Below are 21905 nucleotides of genomic sequence, written 5' to 3'. Positions count from 1 at the left end.
TTGGCTCATGCGCCTAGAAATAGTCCTGTTGGCGCATGCGCACAGGCCCAGTCCTGTTGGCGCATGCGCACAGGCACAGTCCTGTTGGCGCATGCGCAGCGCCTCCCTCCGCCGGGCTTCACGGCTTTTTTTTTTCTGAACTACACCTCCCAGAATCCCCAGCGGCTGCTGGCTGTTGTCAAAGCTGTGGCTATGGAGATGGAGGAGAGACGGTAGAGCGCCGGTATTCTCCCCTCACCGGACAGTGCATTGGGTACAGCGCTGAGTACCGGAGAGCTGACAATGTGCTGACTTCATGTTATAGAGCGGCCTGTGCACGTTATTCCTGCATCAGCCTCGGGGAGAGGTCTGGACCCAGAGGAGAGCAGAGTGCTGACAGGCTGGTACATGCATCTGGTGCCCGGGGGCCACAGCCTGCAGTAAGACCTCAACCATACACTAATTATATTATTATTATTTATTAGTGTTATTACTAGTAATGTCTGTGCAACCATAGGAGATAGTGACTGGAGGAGGTACTCCCTCATCACATGCCAACCATAGGAGATAGTGACTAGAGGAGGTACTCCCTCATCACATGCCAACCATAGGAGATAGTGACTAGAGGAGGTACTCCCTCATCACATGCCAACCATAGGAGATAGTGACTAGAGGAGGTACTCCCTCATCACATGCCAACCATAGGAGATAGTGACTGGAGGAGGTACTCCCTCATCACATGCCAACCATAGGAGATAGTGACTGGAGGAGGTACTCCCTCATCACATGCCTACCATAGGAGATAGTGACTGGAGGAGGTACTCCCTCATCACATGCCAACCGTAGGAGATAGTGACTGGAGGAGGTACTCCCTCATCACACTCCAACCATAGGAGATAGTGACTGGAGGAGGTACTCCCTCATCACACTCCAACCATAGGAGATAGTGACTGGAGGAGGTACTACCTCATCACATGCCAACCATAGGAGATAGTGACTGGAGGAGGTACTCCCTCATCACATGCCAACCATAGGAGATAGTGACTGGAGGAGGTACTCCCTCATCACATGCCAACCGTAGGAGATAGTGACTGGAGGAGGTACTCCCTCATCACATGCCAACCGTAGGAGATAGTGACTGGAGGAGGTACTCCCTCATCACATGCCAACCGTAGGAGATAGTGACTGGAGGAGGTACTCCCTCATCACATACCAACCGTAGGAGATAGTGACTGGAGGAGGTACTCCCTCATCACATGCCAACCATAGTAGATAGTGACTGGAGGAGGTACTCCCTCATCACATGCCAACCATAGTAGATAGTGACTGGAGGAGGTACTCCCTCATCACATGCCAACCATAGGAGATAGTGACTGGAGGAGGTACTCCCTCATCACATGCCAACCATAGGAGATAGTGACTAGAGGAGGTACTCCCTCATCACATGCCAACCATAGGAGATAGTGACTGGAGGAGGTACTCCCTCATCACATGCCAGCCATAGGAGATAGTGACTAGAGGAGGTACTCCCTCATCACATGCCAACCATAGGAGATAGTGACTGGAGGAGGTACTCCCTCATCACATGCCAACCATAGGAGATAGTGACTGGAGGAGGTACTCCCTCATCACATGCCAACCATAGGAGATAGTGACTGGAGGAGGTACTCCCTCATCACATGCCAACCATAGGAAATAGTGACTGGAGGAGGTACTCCCTCATCACATGCCAACCATAGGAGATAGTGACTGGAGGAGGTACTCCCTCATCACATGCCAACCATAGGAGATGGTGACTGGAGGAGGTACTCCCTCATCACATGCCAACCATAGGAGATGGTGACTGGAGGAGGTACTCCCTCATCACATGCCAACCATAGGAGATAGTGACTGGAGGAGGTACTCCCTCATCACATACCAATCATAGGAGATAGTGACTGGAGGAGGTACTCCCTCATCACATGCCAACCATAGGAGATAGTGACTGGAGGAGGTACTCCCTCATCACATGCCAACCATAGGAGATAGTGACTGGAGGAGGTACTCCCTCATCATATGCCAACCATAGGAGATAGTGACTGGAGGAGGTACTCCCTCATCACATGCCAACCATAGGAGATAGTGACTGGAGGAGGTACTCCCTCATCACATACCAACCATAGGAGATGGTGACTGGAGGAGGTACTCCCTCATCATATGCCAACCATAGGAGATAGTGACTGGAGGAGGTACTCCCTCATCACATGCCAACCATAGGAGATAGTGACTAGAGGAGGTACTCCCTCATCACATGCCAACCATAGGAGATAGTGACTGGAGGAGGTACTCCCTCATCACACGCCAACCATAGGAGATAGTGACTGGAGGAGGTACTCTCTCATCACACTCCAACCATAGGAGATGGTGACTGGAGGAGGTACTCTCTCATCACATGCCAACCATAGGAGATAGTGACTAGAGGAGGTACTCCCTCATCACATGCCAACCATAGGAGATAGTGACTGGAGGAGGTACTCCCTCATCACATGCCAACCATAGGAGATAGTGACTGGAGGAGGTACTCCCTCATCACACGCCAACCATAGGAGATAATGACTATAGGAGGTGCTACCTCATCACACTCCAACCATAGGAGATAGTGACTAGAGGAGATACTCCCTCATCACATGCCAACCATAGGAGATAGTGACTAGAGGAGATACTCCCTCATCACATGCCAACCATAGGAGATAGTGACTAGAGGAGGTACTCCCTCATCACATGCCAACCATAGGAGATAATGACTATAGGAGGTGCTACCTCATCACATGCCAACCATAGGAGATAATGACTATAGGAGGTGCTACCTCATCACACTCCAACCATAGGAGATAGTGACTGGAGGAGGTACTCCCTCATCACATGCCAACCATAGGAGATGGTGACTGGAGGAGGTACTCCCTCATCACATACCAACCATAGGAGATAGTGACTAGAGGAGGTACTCCCTCATCACATGCCAACCATAGGAGATGGTGACTGGAGGAGGTACTCCCTCATCACATACCAACCATAGGAGATAGTGACTGGAGGAGGTACTCCCTCATCACATGCCAACCATAGGAGATAGTGACTGGAGGAGGTACTCACATTAGAAGTCACAGGCCCGCTATGTGACAGAATGGTGGATGGAAGTAGTTTAATTACAGGGGTCACCTAACGTATATGTGGTAGATATGTGTGGAGGTACTCTGAGTATAGGAGTGACATAACATGTATGTAGTAGAGTTGTGTGAAGGGTAGGGTCTTTGCTTGGTAGTGATAAGGGGAGATTCTATGATTATAGGAGTCACATAACCTGTATGTGATAGTGATATGTGGAGATTACATATATGGATGGAGCAGGTACGCTCATTATGACAGGACCGGGATGTGGTAATTCTTAGTGGAGTTACCCATAACAGCAGTCACAGGACCTGTATAGTTGCACATGGTGGGATTGGGGTAATTAGGCAAAAAAATGTTTTTCATTTTTAGACCCGTTTTTTTTGGGCATTGTACAAAGCATTAAATTAGTGCCAGTGAGTATGAGGCCTTGGACCCCCGAAAACTGTTGTTATTAGAGAAGAAACCAGAAAACTGGGAGGAAGCCTGCGCAAACACAGGGAGGACATACAAAGTCCACACAGATGGGGCCCTGGTCGGAAATCAAACTCAGGGCTACGCAATTAGTAAATAAAGTGTAGATTAGATGTTAGTGTTGCCTTGTTTTGTAATGTGTAGGTAACAACTGTTGCTTTACATAGTTTGCTGAGCATAAAGCTCTGAAGAGTTCCTTGCTGGTCTTATCAGTGACTGAGCCACCTCCAGCCAAGTGGCAAACACTTGTACACAAAGGATTCATTAAGGAAAGGAAAGCAAAAAAAGATTATTAAATTTGCTCCTGGACAAACCATGTTCCAATGCAAGGGGTGCAAATTAATTTATTTTGCACATAAAGAAATTACTGGCAGCTGTTATATGTAGCACACAAATACTTGATAGGTTAATGTTTACACTTAAATTTAAAGTTCATCTAGGACATTCCTTACCCAAACTATAAATCCCTCCACCCCCTCCAATGCAACATGGCTTCACCAAGGTGCAAAGTTACTCATTTCTTTCTTTTTTTTTGCCTTACTTTCCTTAATGAATCAGGCTCAAAGAGTTCATTCCAAGTACCAAACCTAATTTGGGCATCTCAGCTACACAGATTCCACCACTCATGGTCATACAGACACATTTGTAATTGGAGCTGTTCAAGGAAAAATGCTCAGATGCCCAGATGACATGATATGAGGACAACATAGAGCCTGACTCAATGTGGGATTTATAAAAAGAAAAATTCATATTGGTGAAAAAAACATTTTTATATTCTATTCCCCCTTCCCCCATATCTTTTCACTATCCCCACAGCACATCAGTCTCAGAAAATGAGATGAACCCATTTGCTGCAGACTTAAAGAGCATTTGAACAACAATTTTTGGGAAATATACAAGAACACCATATATTATTTGATTAGTCCCTAGTACATTGTACAGGCATACTCCGATTTCACACTGCATTCCCACAAAGGGTCCAGGTAAGGCCTCAGACTCTACACGCTGCTTGAAAGCATAGCAAACTCCACCAGAACTTGTACAATTAGGTAGACTCCCAAACTGTCCATCCTGATAACTAGAATCTGATTGGTTGCTATAGGCAATATCTCCACATTTCCAACCCCTCAGAAAATCGCAGCTTGATACATTTATCACCAAGGCTCTTGCAATGGAATGTATGGAAGGTGGAAACAGTGGCAGGTCAGAAGCACCGTGGCTCCCATATAATGCTCAAACGATGAATATCATGAATTATATGGTGTCCTCATAACAAGGAGATGTTGACAGAGGTATTATAGTTTGCTTTTTCCATAAATATTCATGTCATGTAGACAAATAACACTGAATTGCAGAATTAGTAGAGAAATTGTGTTCTTGAAGCATGAATCTTAGTGGATGTTCACCGTAGAGTTTGGCGCAGTGGTTGAGCTACACCAATGTCGTGTTGTGTGCTCGGATAATAACTATCTGCTGTTACAAACTCTGCAGATCTTCAGGATGCCGCACAAGATTGGATTTGTTGTGATCAGCTCCTCCGGCCATGAGGATGGGTTTAGTGCCAAAGAGTTAATGGTTCACGCACCGACAGTCAGTGGCTGGAGATCCCCCAGGTACAGTACAAAGGTTTCTCTTTTTTTCCCCATCATAATCACATATTCATATTTCTTCCTATATACCACCAGCCTAGTGTACTAGCAGCAGGTAGGTCATCATAACTAATGTATCCATTTCATATCACGCTAATCCTATAATACAGGTCAGTGAAAATTGTCCATTGACGTCTCTGTATAAAATGTTTGTATAAATGATCTGCTCTGACATCAGAACGCAGCGATTATACGTCACGGAGTCTCACACTTATGTCCCTCTGCTGTGTGTTATTAGCTGCTGTTAGTGACATTTCTGTGCAGCGACGAGAAGCTGCACTTACACTGTAGGTCTTTTTACAGCTTCCTAAATGGCCATTACTGTGTGTCAATGTGTGGGTCTATCTGCAAGGTATGTGACTGTTCTGTTGTTCTTTACTTAGAGCTGTGGTCTAAGGGCTTAATGTACTCTCCGCTTAATTACAGATATCCTAGGTCATCTGTATATATATAAAACATGTGGCCTTAAACCTTCTGCCTTTACTGTGATTTGTAATATCCCTATAATATACACAAGGATTTGTAATATCCCTATAATATACACAAGGATTTGTAATAGGCATATAATATACACAAGGATTTGTAATATCCCTATAATATACACTAGAATATGTAATGTCCCTATAATGTACACTAAGATTTGTATTATCTTTGTAATATACATTAGGATTTGTAATATCCCTATGATATTCTCTAGGATTTGTAATATCCCTATAATAGTGGATAATGGTGATATAATTTCATTAGCCCCAGCACTGTGGTCATTGTGACTGTTCCCCTCTATCTGTGTACATGGGTGTAAGTACTTTTAATAGCCACTTACCAATTCTCTTATCATTCATTGTTCTGACTGTAGGAATTGGTGCAGAGGGAGGAAACACATTTAGCGTAACTGCTAGTAACATCCACATACTGTCATTTACATAAGTGTACATGTAGTTACACATGCTCCTACTTCCAGAACATGCACACACTCACACTTCTGTATGGAGGTGCCTGAGGATTGGGTATTATCCATAGTTTTTAGCATGGTAGAGGTGAGGCCATGTGTACGCTGTTAGCAATGTCTCCTGAATGGTTTGTTCTATGTTCTCACTAAGATTGTTGCTAGATTTCCAAAGGAGAAAATAATGATAAGGGAAAATATCTATGGAGTCAGTGGGACTGTGTATCCCGTAACTTTTATAATCATAGATATCAACCTGAAGGTTACAAAATATTACATAAGGTAGGAAATTGAAGAGTTAAAAAAATTATAAATTTTACGTAAAACATACAGTTAGCCGATGTTAATAGCTTTGATTGTTGGCTCTTGTGGCGAGAATATTTAGCTGTTTGTTGAAAGATTAAAATAAGTATTTTATTCCTGACCAAAAAAAGCATATCTGTCATTTTAGAGACCTTGGGGTATATTTACTAAACTGTGGGTTTGAAAAAGTGGAGATGTTGCCTATAGCAACCAATCAGCTTCTAGCTATCACTTATTTAGTACATTCTACAAAATGACAGCTAGAATCTGATTGGTTGCTATAGGCAACATCTCCACTTTTTCAAACCCGCAGTTTAGTAAATATACCCCCTTGTGTCTGACTTTTCCACAGGTTCTGCCAGTATACTCAGGAAATCGTTCTACAAATGGTGGAGAGGTGCCGGATCCGGAAATTGCAGCTTCTCGCCCATCAATACATGATCTCATCCAAAATAGAGTTTTACATTTCTGAAAGCCTTCCCGAATACTTCACCCCTTACCAGTCTGAGCGCTTCCGTAGATTGGGGTAGGTCACTTTTATCTATCATTTGTTGTATTCACGTCATCCACGTGTTTTGTCTTCGTTCCTTTGATGATTGATTTTAATATTGACCTAACTGTCAAAGTAGATTTACTGCTAGTTAATTGAAACAGGTGTCCGCATTGAAGAATTGAACCTGGAACTACATTGAGAGCAGTGTCAGCATCTGTTATGTGGGAAGAAGCAATATTTTTAGAATGCAGTTTATCATACACTAGTTCCTAGTGGTATCTTTGTGGCTCTCCCAACTGCGTATAGGCCATAGGTACCAAATTATAAATTTCGATCTGGGCGAAGATAGGTGATTGTTGTGCGTTTTAAGTCTTCAAATTGGCATTTTGTATTTAGCAAATACATTTTGTTTTCTTGCGTTTTCTAACAATAATGTGAATTATGGAATTTTTGGACTATAACCATATGCAGATTAATCTTGATCTAATCTTATGCTGGAAGACCAGTCTATACTAGGGTCTAGAGGTTAGGATTTTGAAGCTATTCCGATTTCTGCAGAGGTCCATTACCTTCTATCGTTAAGTTTTCTTGCTTGTATTAATCAGTGATCAGGAATGTAATTTTACACTCTCTCCACTAGATGGTGCTGCTGGTTAGTCATTGTACACACGTTGCGCATTCCTAAACATAAAGCCTTTAGAGGTTTTAATAAGGTACACATGAAATTGCCACTTAATGTTACTGAAACATATTTGAAACAATTTTGAAAACACTGTCCAGTTTCAACCTATTTTGTAACTGTTGCTTTGTGCAGTCAACTTGCATCTCCATTCGTTCATACATACCTGCGGGTGCTTAATTAACCATGTTAATTCTGCTTTAATAAACAGATTGCTTTGTTCTCTCTTGGTGACTGTTTCAGGTATGTAGCCTTGTCGGATAACGAAAAGACTGGATACAAAGCCCGAGAACTGAAGTCGGTCTACGTTGATGCCGTGGGACAGTATCTGAAGCTGATCTTCCATAAGAATTACGCAAATAGATATAACCTTTACAACCAGGTAAACCCAGAGGCTGAGGAGGCTGAACATTGCCTTCGATATAGCAGCTGTAAGTGATACAGTCCCAAAGAAACAACAAGCGACAAATCAAAAAATCCATGTAGTTCATCCTTGAAAAAGATATGAGTCTAGATTCACTAAACTGCGGGTTTCAAAAAGTGGCGATGTTGCCTATAGCAACCGATCGGATTCTAGCTGTCATTTTGTAGAATGTGCTAAATAAATGATAACTAGAATCTGATTGGTTGTTATAGGCAACATCTCCACTTTTTCAAACCAGCAGTTTAGTAAATATACCCCATAGTCTCCAATAAAATCTGCACTCGTGTATCCATCACATCTTGTGGGGGGGCTTCCTCATCGATGCGTTTTTCAGGCTACTCCATGACCCATTTCTGTTAGGAAGAGGCCATTCCCCGAACTTTAACAGTCCGTAATCCAATGTAGTGGAGGTCGCGACCAAGGTCCCTGAGAGGACTGAAGCGTTGACCTACTGAGATTTATTAAATGAAATGCATTATAAAATTCTAAAGTTTGGCAAGTGCCCTCTTTCGTAAGATATAGATATTAAGGAATACCTAGACGTCATCAAAGGTAGAAAAGAAATATGTGATCTATGATCCAAGAGCAAGTTCTGCACACAAATGTTGGCGGCAAAAAACATTGTGTGGGGAACAATAATTAATAAGCACTAGGGGCAAAAATAACTGAGCAGCAATAACATCCACATATAATTCACTTGTCACAAACATGATACATACGACTCGCAAAGAATAGGGCATAATCGTTTTAACCTGCTAAGTAACGCCTGAATATACTACAAAAGTATCCGTTTAAATATGTCCTTTATATATATATATACTTATGTGTTTGTGTATATATCATATCTAAAGACATAATCAAGTTTTTCTTTATTTTCACATTAGGTTGCCCTAATTGCAATAAATATAATTGGTGACCCAGTGGACTTTGATGAAGAAAATATGGTAAGCATGTGATTACATACTTAAATACTGTACAAAGGGCAACTAAACCCATTATTAAACATGATTACAAAGACTGTGTATTGTTAAACTTAATAATATGGATGAGATAACATTTAGGGGACTCCATGTTCAGAAAACTATCAGAGTAAATACTTTAAATACAAACTTTATTGTGGTTTTGTGGCTGTTTTCTTGATTTGCTTTAATAATTCCATCGTTGGTGACTTTTATTTCCTGAAATAAATCCAAAGGGTTTGTTTTGTACATTATATAATGAATGTCTTTATTTGTTGGTTAGATACGCTCCTTAGCAGAGTGTATCACACGAGTTCCTGTTATACCAGTCTCTGCATTTTCAGGAGTCCTGGGGGTATATTTACTAAACTGCGGGTTTGAAAAAGTGGAGATGTTGCCTATAGCAACCAATCAGATTCTAGTTATCATTTATTTAGTACAATCTACAAAATGACAGCTAGAATCTGATTGGTTGCTATAGGCAACATCTCCACTTTTCCATTTTAGAAGTTATAGTAAATCATACCCACTGGTGTTGATTTCCTGCAGTAGTTATTGAAGGGAATGAACATTCATTGATATAATTTATTCATTTGCTCTGATCTCTCATTTGTATTTTGTTTACCAGCCATCCCAGGATAAACTCATTGATCAGTACCTGGGGAACAGCTCAGAAGACCCTGCGATAGATGCCTCTTATACTGGGTAAGAAGGGCAAGCTCAGACAAATGTCAGCTCCTGTTTCTATGTAGATATCATCCCATGTACATGTAGCTTGATATGATAAATAATTGTCTGCTCTGAATCAGTGTTTATACTACGGCCACCCGTGAAGAGGTATTTTATCCATATTGTGCCCCGGGCCGTTTAAGATGGAATAGGGAAAAAAAAGACCCAATGTAGAAGTTATCTTGTTATTTGCCTATTGGGGAGAGGTGAATGACATGTGTAATTGTGCTCAGTGCTCTTGTAATACAGATCTTACTCAGGATAGATAAACTTCATCTGTCTGAATGCAACCTATCCCCTCTCTATTTATTTCTCCTAGTTAGTTTGATGACCTTAATAGCAATTTCCCTATCTCTACTGCAGGTTTGTTACAAACAGTATCCGGAGATATCTTTAGGTGGATATTCTATTTAATTATTTAACCAAGTTTTGACAGGGGATGGGATGGTTGCGTATGATACACAATTTTGTATAAGTGCATGCACATCAAACTGTATACACATACGTCTGCTTATATACAACGTACGACTCCCTACTCCTGGGGAGGCAGAATAAGGGAGGAGAGGGTAGAGCAAGCGTAGGCCAAGTACAGTGAGGACCTGTCCATGTAACTGAGGCTCAGTTAGACTTGGACACACACACAGACACGCCTCTCAGGAGACATATGTTCTGCTGGTGCATATATGTGCAATGACGACAGCTATGTAGCTGCTTCCGATTAGCTGACTGCAGATAGCGAATCTCCAGCTTAAACCACTAGCAGCTGGATATTTCCATACTGTCTGCTGTAGGAAAGACAATCCCACCTTCATTTATTAAAGGGATAAATGTGTGTCCAGATTTTGTACTAAAAAAAATTAATAAATATGATATTTATGACTTTCACTTTTATTAATAACATGTTATACTGCAGCCAACAACACTTTTTCTTGAGTGTGCAATTTGTTACACATGTCAAATAGGCGTCTGTCGAACTCTACATGGGCCCTTGTATCTGTGCTATCTTGGATTTTTAAATACACAGTCATCATTTAAATCAGACTTTTGTTTGTAAAAGGATAGTTTAAGATTGTATCTTTTACATTGGAGCAATATGTGGACATGTTTAGTATGCACTGGAAACTAAGGTGGCAATGAATATTATTTATTGAAATGTAAAAAATAATTATAAGCAAACTTGGCGTAGCCAATTATAAATGAAACTAGAACTTATTAAGGACGCGAAAATTGCAGGTGATTGAAAGACCACCCAGGCAGACAATGTAACCCCCCCCCCTGTCAAATTACTACAGTTGTAAGCCCCCCAAATCTGATGGAATTAAGCCAAAGAGCCCAGATCAACTGAAACTAAATATTGCAGAAAAGATATCCTACTTTATTTTTAATTAATTCTCTGCAAAGCACACAGGGAACCTTTTCTTTACCATTGTAGGTTCTGCTCCTAATCTTCTGACAGTAATGTACCTGCAGCGAGTAACTAAACAGGCTACATTTTATTTTGTATATGGCAATCCCCTATTGTATAGTAATTGTTTATGTGTGTTCCAGACACTTAGAAATGACACAGAACAACATTCCATGTTACTGTCGCAGACTGGGGTGAGGGAGCTGTAAGTTATACTTCACTTCTTAGACTTCTATGGAAAATAATTATACAGGAGACCGTTGTATAGAAGATTTCTACAGCTGGTCGGATGAGATGAGGCTTAAAGAGAACCTTTCACAGTTAGCTTTATTTGTTGTTTTCATAGTGCCTAGTTTCAGGCTGGCGATGTTGATTTCCGACCATGGCCTTATCTGTGTGGAGTTTGTATGTTCTCCCCGTGTTTGCGTGGGTTTCCTCCGGGTGCTCCGGTTTCCTCCCACACTCCAAAAACATACTGGTAGGTTAATTGGCTGCTATCAAAATTGACCCTAGTCTCTCCCTGTGTGTGTGTGTGTGTGTGTGTTAGGGAATTTAGACTGTAAGCTCCAATGGGGCAGGGACTGATGTGAATGAGTTCTCTGTACAGCGCTGCGGAATTAGTGGCGCTATATAAATAAATGATAATGATGATGGCAGGAGGCCACTCTGCCAGCTTCATTTTATTATTGTTCATCTGTTTAGCATGATTTCCTCTTCATAAATTTTTGTCAGCTGTCAAATCTTCTATTTCTGAGTGTTTCAGTCATGTAATAGAAACGTTAGCTAGAGGATTGCTAAGAATATACAGGCAAAGCCTAGATATTTTCCAACCCCACACGCAGGGTTTTTCCATTAATAAAATTTCCATATTAAATCCCGCTGGCACAATCGCCCAAAATCTACAATTTTACTATACCAATGGTTGATGCATTTACCCCCTGGTGTAGAATAAGATGGTGTCACGTGGCAATGATTGATCGCTGAGTTTTGCAGCCATGACGTGTCACCTAGATTAGTAGCTTTGTTGGCTTTTGACAAATTGGTCCCTATTCTGTATGTTTGTAGGGATTTGGATTGTAAGCTCCAATGGGGTAGAGGCTGATCTATATGATTACATATTCTCTGTACAGCTCTGTGTATAAATAGATAATAATAAACTGTTGTGATGCAAAAGCCACATTTGAGGCAACATCCTGGATGAACTGTCAGAGCACATGATGATTGCAAATATATTTTTGCTAATTTCTAAACTCATTGGTCCTCTCTGTGGATGTCTTCAGACCTGTTGCCTTGGTTTTATGATAGAATGGAAGATGGTTGGAAGTGCAAGTGAGTAACTACAAAGCTTTGAGTATAAGGACCTCATAGAAAAGGCCACACATCTTCCACTCAGAATGTATGAGCGTCTTTTAGAAGGTGGAGTGATTAATGTTTTGGAGACATCGCCTCCAGAGAGACGGATTGCGAGGAAGAAACCTATGCCTTGGGAGACCTCTGCTCTGACCATTGTACTGAGGAAAATCACCACGTTAAGGTTGAGCTTTATTAAGGCCTGTTCTTTACCAGGTTTTCTTCAGCCTCAATATCCAATATCCTGGGGCCTGATTCATTAAGGATCTTAACTTAAGAAACTTCTTATTTCAGTCTCCTGGACAAAACCATCTTACAATGCAAGGGGTGCAAATTAGTATTCTGTTTTGCACATAAGTTAAATACTGACTGTTTTTTCATGTAGCACACAAATACTTGATAGCTTATTTGTACACTGACATTTAAAGTTGATATTTGTGTGCTACATGAAAAAACGGTCAGTATTTAACTTATGTGCAAAACAGAATACTAATTTGCACCCTTTGCATTGTAACATGGTTTTGTCCAGGAGACTGAAATAAGAAGTTTCTCAAGTTAAAATCCTTAATGAATCAGGCCCTAGGTCTTTGAGACCATTCGAAAAGATAACAGAGTATTAGAAGGTGATGCACTTGCAAGATTGATTGAACTGGATAAAGGGATAAAGCATCTTTGAAAAGGGAATTTGTCACTTTTGCAAACTTGTCCCTGAACTATGAGGATCCTTTTTGTTAGTATGAGAGTAGGCAACCAACCGTTCATGATGACAGTTCAAGTGTAAAGATCAGTTTACTTATCCACAATCCCAAAGCAAATCCTGCAATAACTACTTCCTCCACAAACTGCTGCAACCTGTGTGCAGCAGCCTCTGAATACCTACCAGTAGCCTGTGACTACCTGCTGACTCTGGCCTTTACCAAAGCTACATGTGAAACAACATTTAGCAAACTGAAACTCATAAGGACATGGTTACGTGAGCCAACCTCTACTTGGTGTATCCATGGCGATGTCTGTGGTGGGAACGCATCCTGTTTCTAGATGTTCTGGATAACATTCGGCAAAGATCTCATTTGATAAAGTCGCTGTTAACTATACGGATATAGCTTTTATTATAGCTTCTTTAATTTAAAATATTTTTAAATAACACTGTTTATTTTTTGTCTAGTATTTTAAATGACAGCTAACAACATTATATTGCAAATAATATGAGTTTACCATGTTCATGGCCAGTACTCGAAAGGTTTTAGCCAATTGCTTGTGTTTTCACCCCAAAATTAAAGGTTCCAGCCCTCCCCTTGTAAGCGTACCAATAAATTGCTACTCATTTGCTGTGCTCCTAACACTCTGCATTGCATGCAAGGGTAGGACCTATGAGCGCTGGTGAGCTGAAGAAAGCCCAGGAGCGAGCGTAGTGTAGAATGCGGACCGGTCTGGAGTAGAGTGCTCGCTTTGCGTAGGAAGAGCAGCGGTTTTCTATGTTCTTTCCCCAGTGGAGGGAGAGTGATTTGCACTAGGCCGCTGTGTATGTAGCTAGTAGACACAAATGTGACAGGTTCTCTTTGTGCATGTGTATAATGTCATGCAAGTACTAGATCAGTGTTGGCTAACCTGTGACACTCCAGGTGTTGTGAAACTACAAGTCCCAGCATGCTTTGCCAATATATATATAGCAGCTTATTGCTGGAAGGGAATGCTGGTACTTGTAGTTTCACAACACCTGGAGTGTCACAGGTTAGCCAACAATGTACTAGATGGTCCTTCTACACTGCAGACTGGCGGTTCGGCCCAATACATGCGCAATTTGTCCCTTTATGTAACAGAATTGCTCACAGATCTGGAGTAGACAATGTTGCTAAACTTCTGCATTGAGTCGTAGGTGAGAACTGTTGGGTGTTGGGGAGAGGGGGTGCTTGTTGTGCACTCTAAATTGAAGTGACACAATAAAAAAAAGTTGACAAGCAGCTACATTTTAAAGATGTTAAATGGGCACAAAGGCGATAGTCAGAACCAAGGGCAAACAGGCACAGAAAGGGTTTCAGGCCGGGCTTTATAAATGCACTACAACATTTAATAATTGCCATGCAGTAACAGGAGTCCGTTTTCCAGCAGACTTCTGGCTGTACAACTCGCATTTGCAAATTGCTTCTCTAAGCATTATCGTGTTGGTTTGCAGGAAGCATGACTCTATTTCTCCCCTGGACGACTTGGCCTTTGATATGTACCAAGATCCAGAAGTGGCACAGATAATCCGCAAGCTGGATGAGAAAAAGCACGAGGCCGTGTGCCACGAGCACTACGACTACGCCAAGAAACTCAAACAAGCGATTGCCGATCTCCAGAAGGTGATGACAGATTACATTTTGTTCTCTGCAGTTGAATATTAGGAGATTTTGGAGGATTGGAACTAAGCACTTTTCATAAAGAAGAGATAATGAGGGACACTTCTTAAAAATGGTTAAAAATCGGGGATGCGGATTTTAACGCGTCACTTAAGAGAACCCAAACATTCCGTGGGAGGGCGGAGGGAGAATTCAACCATAAAGCTGAAAGTAATAGTTAAGTAGTTTCCTTGACTTCAAGCCAAGACGAGATCTAACTCAATGGCAAGACAACAGAGGCAATGATCTTAGACCACAAGGTTATAAAGACCCCAATCAGCATATAAATGGGTAAAAAGAAAGTACTTCCCAGCTTATTAGCAAGAGGTAACAACGTAATAGGACACCAGTTAGAGGTGTTTTTGTTTTTAACTACGTAATATTTCTTATAGTGTTTTGGGGAGTTTTATTTGGAACCCTTACACCGGAGTTATATCGATGACGTAAATACTGTGTGTGGCTTAGAGAGCGCTCTTTTGCTATTATATGGTGTCTGAACTGGAATTTTTCTAGGAGAAAAGCCTAGGCAAAATAACCTACCTAATTTAATAAGTGTATGTCGTCAAAAATAAATAACTCTGAGCCTTTCAGGTTGGCGAACGCCTTGGCCGGTACGAGGTGGAGAAGCGATGTGCGGTGGAGAAGGAAGACTATGACTTGGCCAAACAGAAGAAACAACAGATGGAGGAGTATCGCCAAAGCGTTTATCAACAATTAGAGCTCCACGACCTCTTGGATGTTGCCCTGGTAAATGTCCAGTCGTTTTTAATAGTTTATCTGTTTTTTTACATTTTCTCCTATTTTTATACTTCTACTATACCTGACCTTAGCACCTGTTTGAGATTTGCTCAGTAGCCGGTTCAGTTGAAAACTTGCCTAAACACTTAGACGATAGATGGCCAACGTCCAGCGTGGACGAGTTATTTTTACCTTTGCATGTAGCGAAGGCCAGATGCTGGTGGGAAGGGGATTTTGGAAAGGCAAGGAATGTAGCAATACATTTAAAATGAAAATGATGTTAGCAAAGATTAAAGCTGAAAAATGTACTGCAAAAGGTAGCAAGTTTAGTCTCAAAATGTATTTGAATTAAAGAGAAACCTGATAATTAAAATAATTAGATTTTTTTTTGTTGGGGGGGGGGATGTCAGGAAATAAGTTGGGTAGCAAATCCCAGGCACATCATTAAATGTTAGAGTAGATGTAGTTACATTTAACACGATTAAGACAGATACAGCTCCTGGCCCATATGGTATCCACCCATGTGTGCTAAAGTAGCTAAGTTCAGAAATTCATAGATCACTATTTTATTTGTGTTCTGCCTCATTCCCGGGCCAGTCATAAGATTGGAATAAAACAGATAAATAAGAGTCAAGAAATTATAGACCTGTGAGCCGGTCTTCTTTACTGTAAGGGTGGTAAAGCTGTGGAATTCCTTCCCACATGAGGTGGTGATGATTCACTCACAGAATGTAAAAAGGAATTGTTTTTCTCTGTACAGTTATTATTGTTGAACTGCATATTGTTTTCACAACAGTATAATAAGTTACCTCTCAACATTCCGTATGGAATAATCAACATGGCAGACCCGTCCATTTGCACATTACCCACTAAAGCACACCCCAGTGTGTTGCACCTTTAAATTCATATGCCCCCCCCTCTCTTTCTTGCTGAGTAAATAGACACTATCTACAGAAATTGGGGCATTTGCTGGTTAGGACATAAAGACCACAAAACCTAAAATGTATTTCAATTTATGTTAAAGTTACTTATTGCATTCACAAATATTATGTCAAGCATTCCAGCTTTACGATACCTCCAGATGGATGGCTTCTATCCATTTATTTTTTAACAACTTTAATAGCAGATCAGCAGGTAAAAGCATAGCTTAGTGTTCACAGTAGATTGTGAATGAACAGGCAGACGAAAATGTAAACTTATTTGCACAGAAGGGTTTTATTTTTGCTCCTTTCTTATTTATTTTTTTCTTCGCGCTAGGTCCAGGGGCATAGGAAATAAAATATTCCTCCTTTTCCATGCATTTACATGGGATTTTCAAAAGCAAAATGCTCAAACGCTTTTGAATCAATAGAATCCAAATTAAGTGAAAAATAAGCTAATTGGGAGCTTAAGTAAAACAAGAAAGCCCACTCCAAAATACGAGTCCACAGAGAATGCACTCGGCTTATTAGCCATCACAAAAATGACAACACTGCAGCCCCGTCATGCAGACACACTTGTTACAACATGAAAAATACAGACTTTTGTCAAATATTTTGTCCATCGGAAAGAGATAACTCTCAGCCGTAATCTGTGGTTAAATCATACCGTTTTGATGATAGTTAAGCTCTCAGGCTTAAGATCAAGGCCCCCATTGTCTTGAACCAATGCATAGGCTGCAGTTATCTATATGTTAACACGTCGTCTGTTATTTCCTGATGTGATCGGACATTCCGTAGGAATTATCACCCTCTACCCCAGCTATCGGATTCCTCAGAATGTAGCAAAGCCATTTCTCTTTAACGTCTAATAGCTTTTTAATGACAGGGGAGGAATGACGAGAGGATAAGATCTTTGCTTGCACAATGTGATGCCGAGACCAAAATACCCGTGGCTTGATTATATGTGATTAAGAAATTCGGCAGCCTGCGTATTGTGCTGTATTGTAACAACGTTTGCCCGTGGACTTGGCTAAAATGAAAAATAACATTGCCAAACATATTTTTTTTTCCCCTGTAACGTCTTGTGTCTGTTTATTCTTAAGCTATAACGTTTCTGTTGATTGAGTGTCTGAAAGGGCAGACAATGTACTTGGTGCTTAAATTTGTATACAAATAGCCTTTATTTATTTATTTTATTTTATGAGATTGGTTTTATAGAGGCATGAGACACTCTCTAAGACAGTGTTGGGCAACCTGAATCACTTTACACTTAACTTCAGTAAGAAGTAAAGCTGGGTACACACTACATGGTGTTCGTCCAATAATCGGCTCAATCAGCCGACATACGACCGCTCGTTCAAAAGTAGGGTCAGTGTGTACAGTGACACGATGGTCGAAAGTCTGCCCAAATAGACGATTGTCGCCTCATTTGGTTGGTCGTAGTGTTTAATATTTTTGTTCCAATCTCGTTTCCGTTGTGTAGTGTGTATAAACTTCCGACCGATCCACAACAGTGAGTATGAAATTATAGTCATTGCTCACGACAACATGGCTGCAAAAAAGTCGCTAACGGGACGTTCGCTCTTCCCTTTATCTTCCTAAACAAGGCTAGTGTGTATGCAGTCCATGGACCGAGCGATCGGAACATCGATCGCATGTAAAATCGATCGGCATAAAAAGTTGGTGGAAAATTCTGTAGTGTGTACCCAGCTTAAGACAGTGTTAGGCAACCTGAATCACTTTACACTTAATTTCAGTAATAAGTTAGAAAGAGACGCCTATCTGTAATAACATCAGCAGTCATTTTAACCAAGTGTTACCAGCTATAACAAACACGTCCGACAATAAGGCAGGAAGGAACTGAAAGTGAAGGCTCAGAGGAGGCTCCTGTTTCCCATCCCTGCTATAAGGGTACTTTGCACGCTGGCATGCTTCAGATCCCTTTATTGTATATTTTGCTAAAAAACAAACAAACAAACAAACAAAAAAACATACTGCGATTTTATTGCTTCATGAAGTATAATGTATTATACATGCTTTTTATACAATTTTTATGTTTTTAGTGTCTTTTGCAAAACATTCCCTGAATGCCATTTCTTATTTCGTATTTGTGCTAAAAAAATGATGAGCTCTGCATACAATTGGCGGAACTTTCCTGTCATGTGACGTATGACACAAGCGCATATTAGGCCTAATTCATTAAGGAAAGTCGTGAGAGAAGAAAAGAAGGTGTATACAGGGGCATAAGATAAGATTGTTTTCTCATTAAGGAAAGTAAAGCAAAAAAATGAGTAACTTTGAACATTGGCAAAACCATGTTGTATTGGTGGGGGAGGTAAATTTAAAATACAGAGACAGATTTATAATTGGTTTAGGGCATGTCCTAGATCAACTTTTAATGTCGGTTTAAAAATAACGCTATCAAGTATTTGTGTTCTACATGAAAAAACAGCCAGTATTTAACTTATGTGCAAAATAATAAACTTATTTGCACCCCTTGTATTGTAACATGGTTTTGCCAAAGTTCAAAGTTACTAATTTTTTTTGCTTTACTTTCCTTAATGAATCAGGTCCTTTATGTCTTTTTTTTTTTTTATATCCTTCCAATGTATCTGGTATATTTCTGGTAAGATATGTGGAGTGGGCAAATGGCTGACTTATTCAGTTAATCCTATCTTTTCCATAGATAGCTATGTGTCTTCCCCACCCTATGATATCTGTATTGACTATATTAGGTAGTTCAATAGCGTTATATTGATTGTCTTTATTTTGTTTTTTTGTTTTCATTTTGTCAATACACTACTTTCAAGAGCCAATATGCCTACAGGATATATGTGCTTGTTTGTGTGTTTGTTTTACTTGTTTGAGATACAAAGTGCAAGTCAAAAAAGAAACCCATCTACTTTGCTTAATACATATTACATTTTAACCACACTCTTTCTGCATTGGTTTCACAAGAGCCTCACATCTGTTTTCTGTACTGTTGGAGGACTCTGCTGCTTCCAGGATCTAACTCTTAAAGCATTAAGGAGAGCAAAGCAAAAAAGGAGGAGTACATTTACTCCTGGGCAAACAATGTTACAATGCAAGGGGTGCAAATTAGTTTATTATATTGCACATATGTTAAACACTGGCTGTTGTTTCATATAGCACACAAATACTTGATAGCTTTATATTTACACTGAAATGTACAGTTGATCTAGGACATGCCCTATCCCAACTATAAATCTGTCCCCACATTTTAAGTTTACCTCCCCCTCCAATGCAACATGGTTTTGACAAAGTGCAAATTTGCTTCTTTTTTATGCTTTGCTCTCATTAATGTCTCAGGCCCTTGTCTTTGGCTTTCTGGTTAACTTCATTCCCTTCATCACATCAGGTTACTGCCCCTGTCACATGCAGCCCTGTCCTCACTAACACATCACTCATATCCTGATATACTCTGTGCTGCTGGGGACCCTGCTCCTTTCACTATATAACTCTCAGTCTGTGACTTCCTGCTGCCTTCATTCACCTCCTCACATCATGTCACTGCCCCTGTCACATGCAGCCCTGTCCTCACTAACACACCACTCATATCCTGATATACTCTGTGCTAATGGGGACCCTGCTCCTTCCACTATATAACTCTCAGTCTGTGGCTTCCTGCTGCCTCCATTCCCCTCCTCACATCATGTCCCTGCCCCTGTAACATGCAGCCCTGTCCTCACAATCGCACAAGTGGACAGGTCACTGCCTCCCCCATGATCAGCTCCCATGATCTGATTGGCTATGGTGGGACCATTCCCTTGATCTGATTGGCTAACAAACGGGTTCAAGCAGGAAATTACTATTTTCTACAACAAGGTGGTCAGACATTAGCCAAACACACCTTAACAAAATGTATAGGTTTGATGAAATAATAAAATATTGAACTGTGCCCACCATTCTGATGTAGGAGTTATGCAGTTTTTGTTTTTAATTTTATCACTAGTGTTTTTTGTTTGGCTACGTTCTGCTTTTACATTAAAATGTACCTAGCTGCTCATAAAGACAGCTTCAGTTTAGCAAGGGTTATGTTACCCTTGCTTGAAGTTGTCAAAATATTTTATTTATTAAGAAAAGCTCTGCACGGTAGCGTACACCTTGGCTTCCCCAAGCCTAACTACTGGAGTCCCTGGATTTTCAATGTACTGAAGCCGGGATTCTGGGGAGATCCAAAGAGTGACATCACCGGGAAAAATGCATCCATCTATAAACATGTTTTCTCCTACAGACTGCAAATGTATAGTGTTTGGGACCAACTTTAAATAGCATTGATTAAAGCACATAGTGGAATCTTCATAGTGGAATCTTCAACGTCCATTAAAAAATATACATAGATCCCTTTTGTTATTGTATCCTACTTTTAATATCTATCTCTAAAAATATAAAAACGGGTCACTTTCTATCTTTGTTTATTTTTATTTTAAATGTTTTGCCTAATGTTGTCCTTGAATTCGATACTTTGTAATTACTGTTTTGGCTTTACCATGTTCATTACCTGGTATTATTGTTTTTACGTTTGTATTTTCTTGATTGACTATCGAAAATAAAAAATAAAAAAAAATATACATAGACCACTAATTTTTTTCCCATGTGTTTTAGATCTCCCATTTTTATAACTTTTACATTTAAAACTAATTTTCTATACTCTAATTTCCTGGGCTGTTTTGTTTCTCTTTATATTAAGATACGAAGAGCTCCTGAGCAGTCGCTGGATCCGCTGGAGCGCTCAGCCAGCCCTCAGCACAAAGCGGCAGCTTCTCCCAGCCAGAGAGGGGCAGAAACACGGAAAAGAAGAAAAAGAGGGACCGGGAAGTGGTGCCGGAAAAACTTCCTAAAGTGACCTCTCCCAAACCAGTTCCCCAGCTACGTTCTCCTTCCCCTCCTCCTGCTCCAGCCCCGGCAGCAACCGTCCCCAATATAAACGTAGGTTCTAGAACACCCAGCTGTACTCGGTAGACAATAAATCTTCTGTAGTATGACATTCTTAATGGATGTCTGGCGATGCATTTATTCAAGGTCAGTTCAACAATTTCTATTGGAACTGTCAAATAGGGAGGGACTTTTTCACTAGTTGAAACAACCTGATTGGACAGATACATCAGCCCTCCAATCATAAACTTCCTCCCTTCTACATGTTTCTACCCATCTTAAAAAATATCTATGCTCCAATACTTTCAGATCACAAACTACTTTTCTACATATCGGTGACAACCGAGAACCCGGGAATCCCATAGTTTTACCAATTAGCGGAAATGGAAGGTTTGGGTTAAAATAAAGGGTATGTTCACAAATGAAATATAAGAGGCTG

The 21905-nt window shown here is 40.6% G+C and overlaps 1 protein-coding gene across 1 annotated transcript in view; it reads left to right on the top strand.

The window, feature by feature from the left end:
* The first annotated feature begins 109 nt into the window (after positions 1-109).
* Positions 110-21905, top strand: part of CEP104 (centrosomal protein 104) — a 70937-nt gene continuing 49141 nt past the window's right edge. Inside the window, 10 exon segments of the mRNA XM_075189988.1 lie at positions 110-419; positions 5089-5210; positions 6848-7021; positions 7911-8049; positions 8976-9035; positions 9679-9755; positions 14708-14876; positions 15504-15659; positions 21282-21357; positions 21360-21520. Of these exon segments, the coding sequence (XP_075046089.1) occupies positions 5098-5210; positions 6848-7021; positions 7911-8049; positions 8976-9035; positions 9679-9755; positions 14708-14876; positions 15504-15659; positions 21282-21357; positions 21360-21520 (1125 nt within the window). The 5' untranslated portion in view covers positions 110-419; positions 5089-5097.

Source organism: Mixophyes fleayi, chromosome 11, assembly GCF_038048845.1.
Source record: "Mixophyes fleayi isolate aMixFle1 chromosome 11, aMixFle1.hap1, whole genome shotgun sequence".
NCBI classification, from domain to species: Eukaryota; Metazoa; Chordata; class Amphibia; order Anura; family Limnodynastidae; genus Mixophyes; species Mixophyes fleayi.
This window is presented reverse-complemented; position numbering and strand designations above follow the sequence as displayed.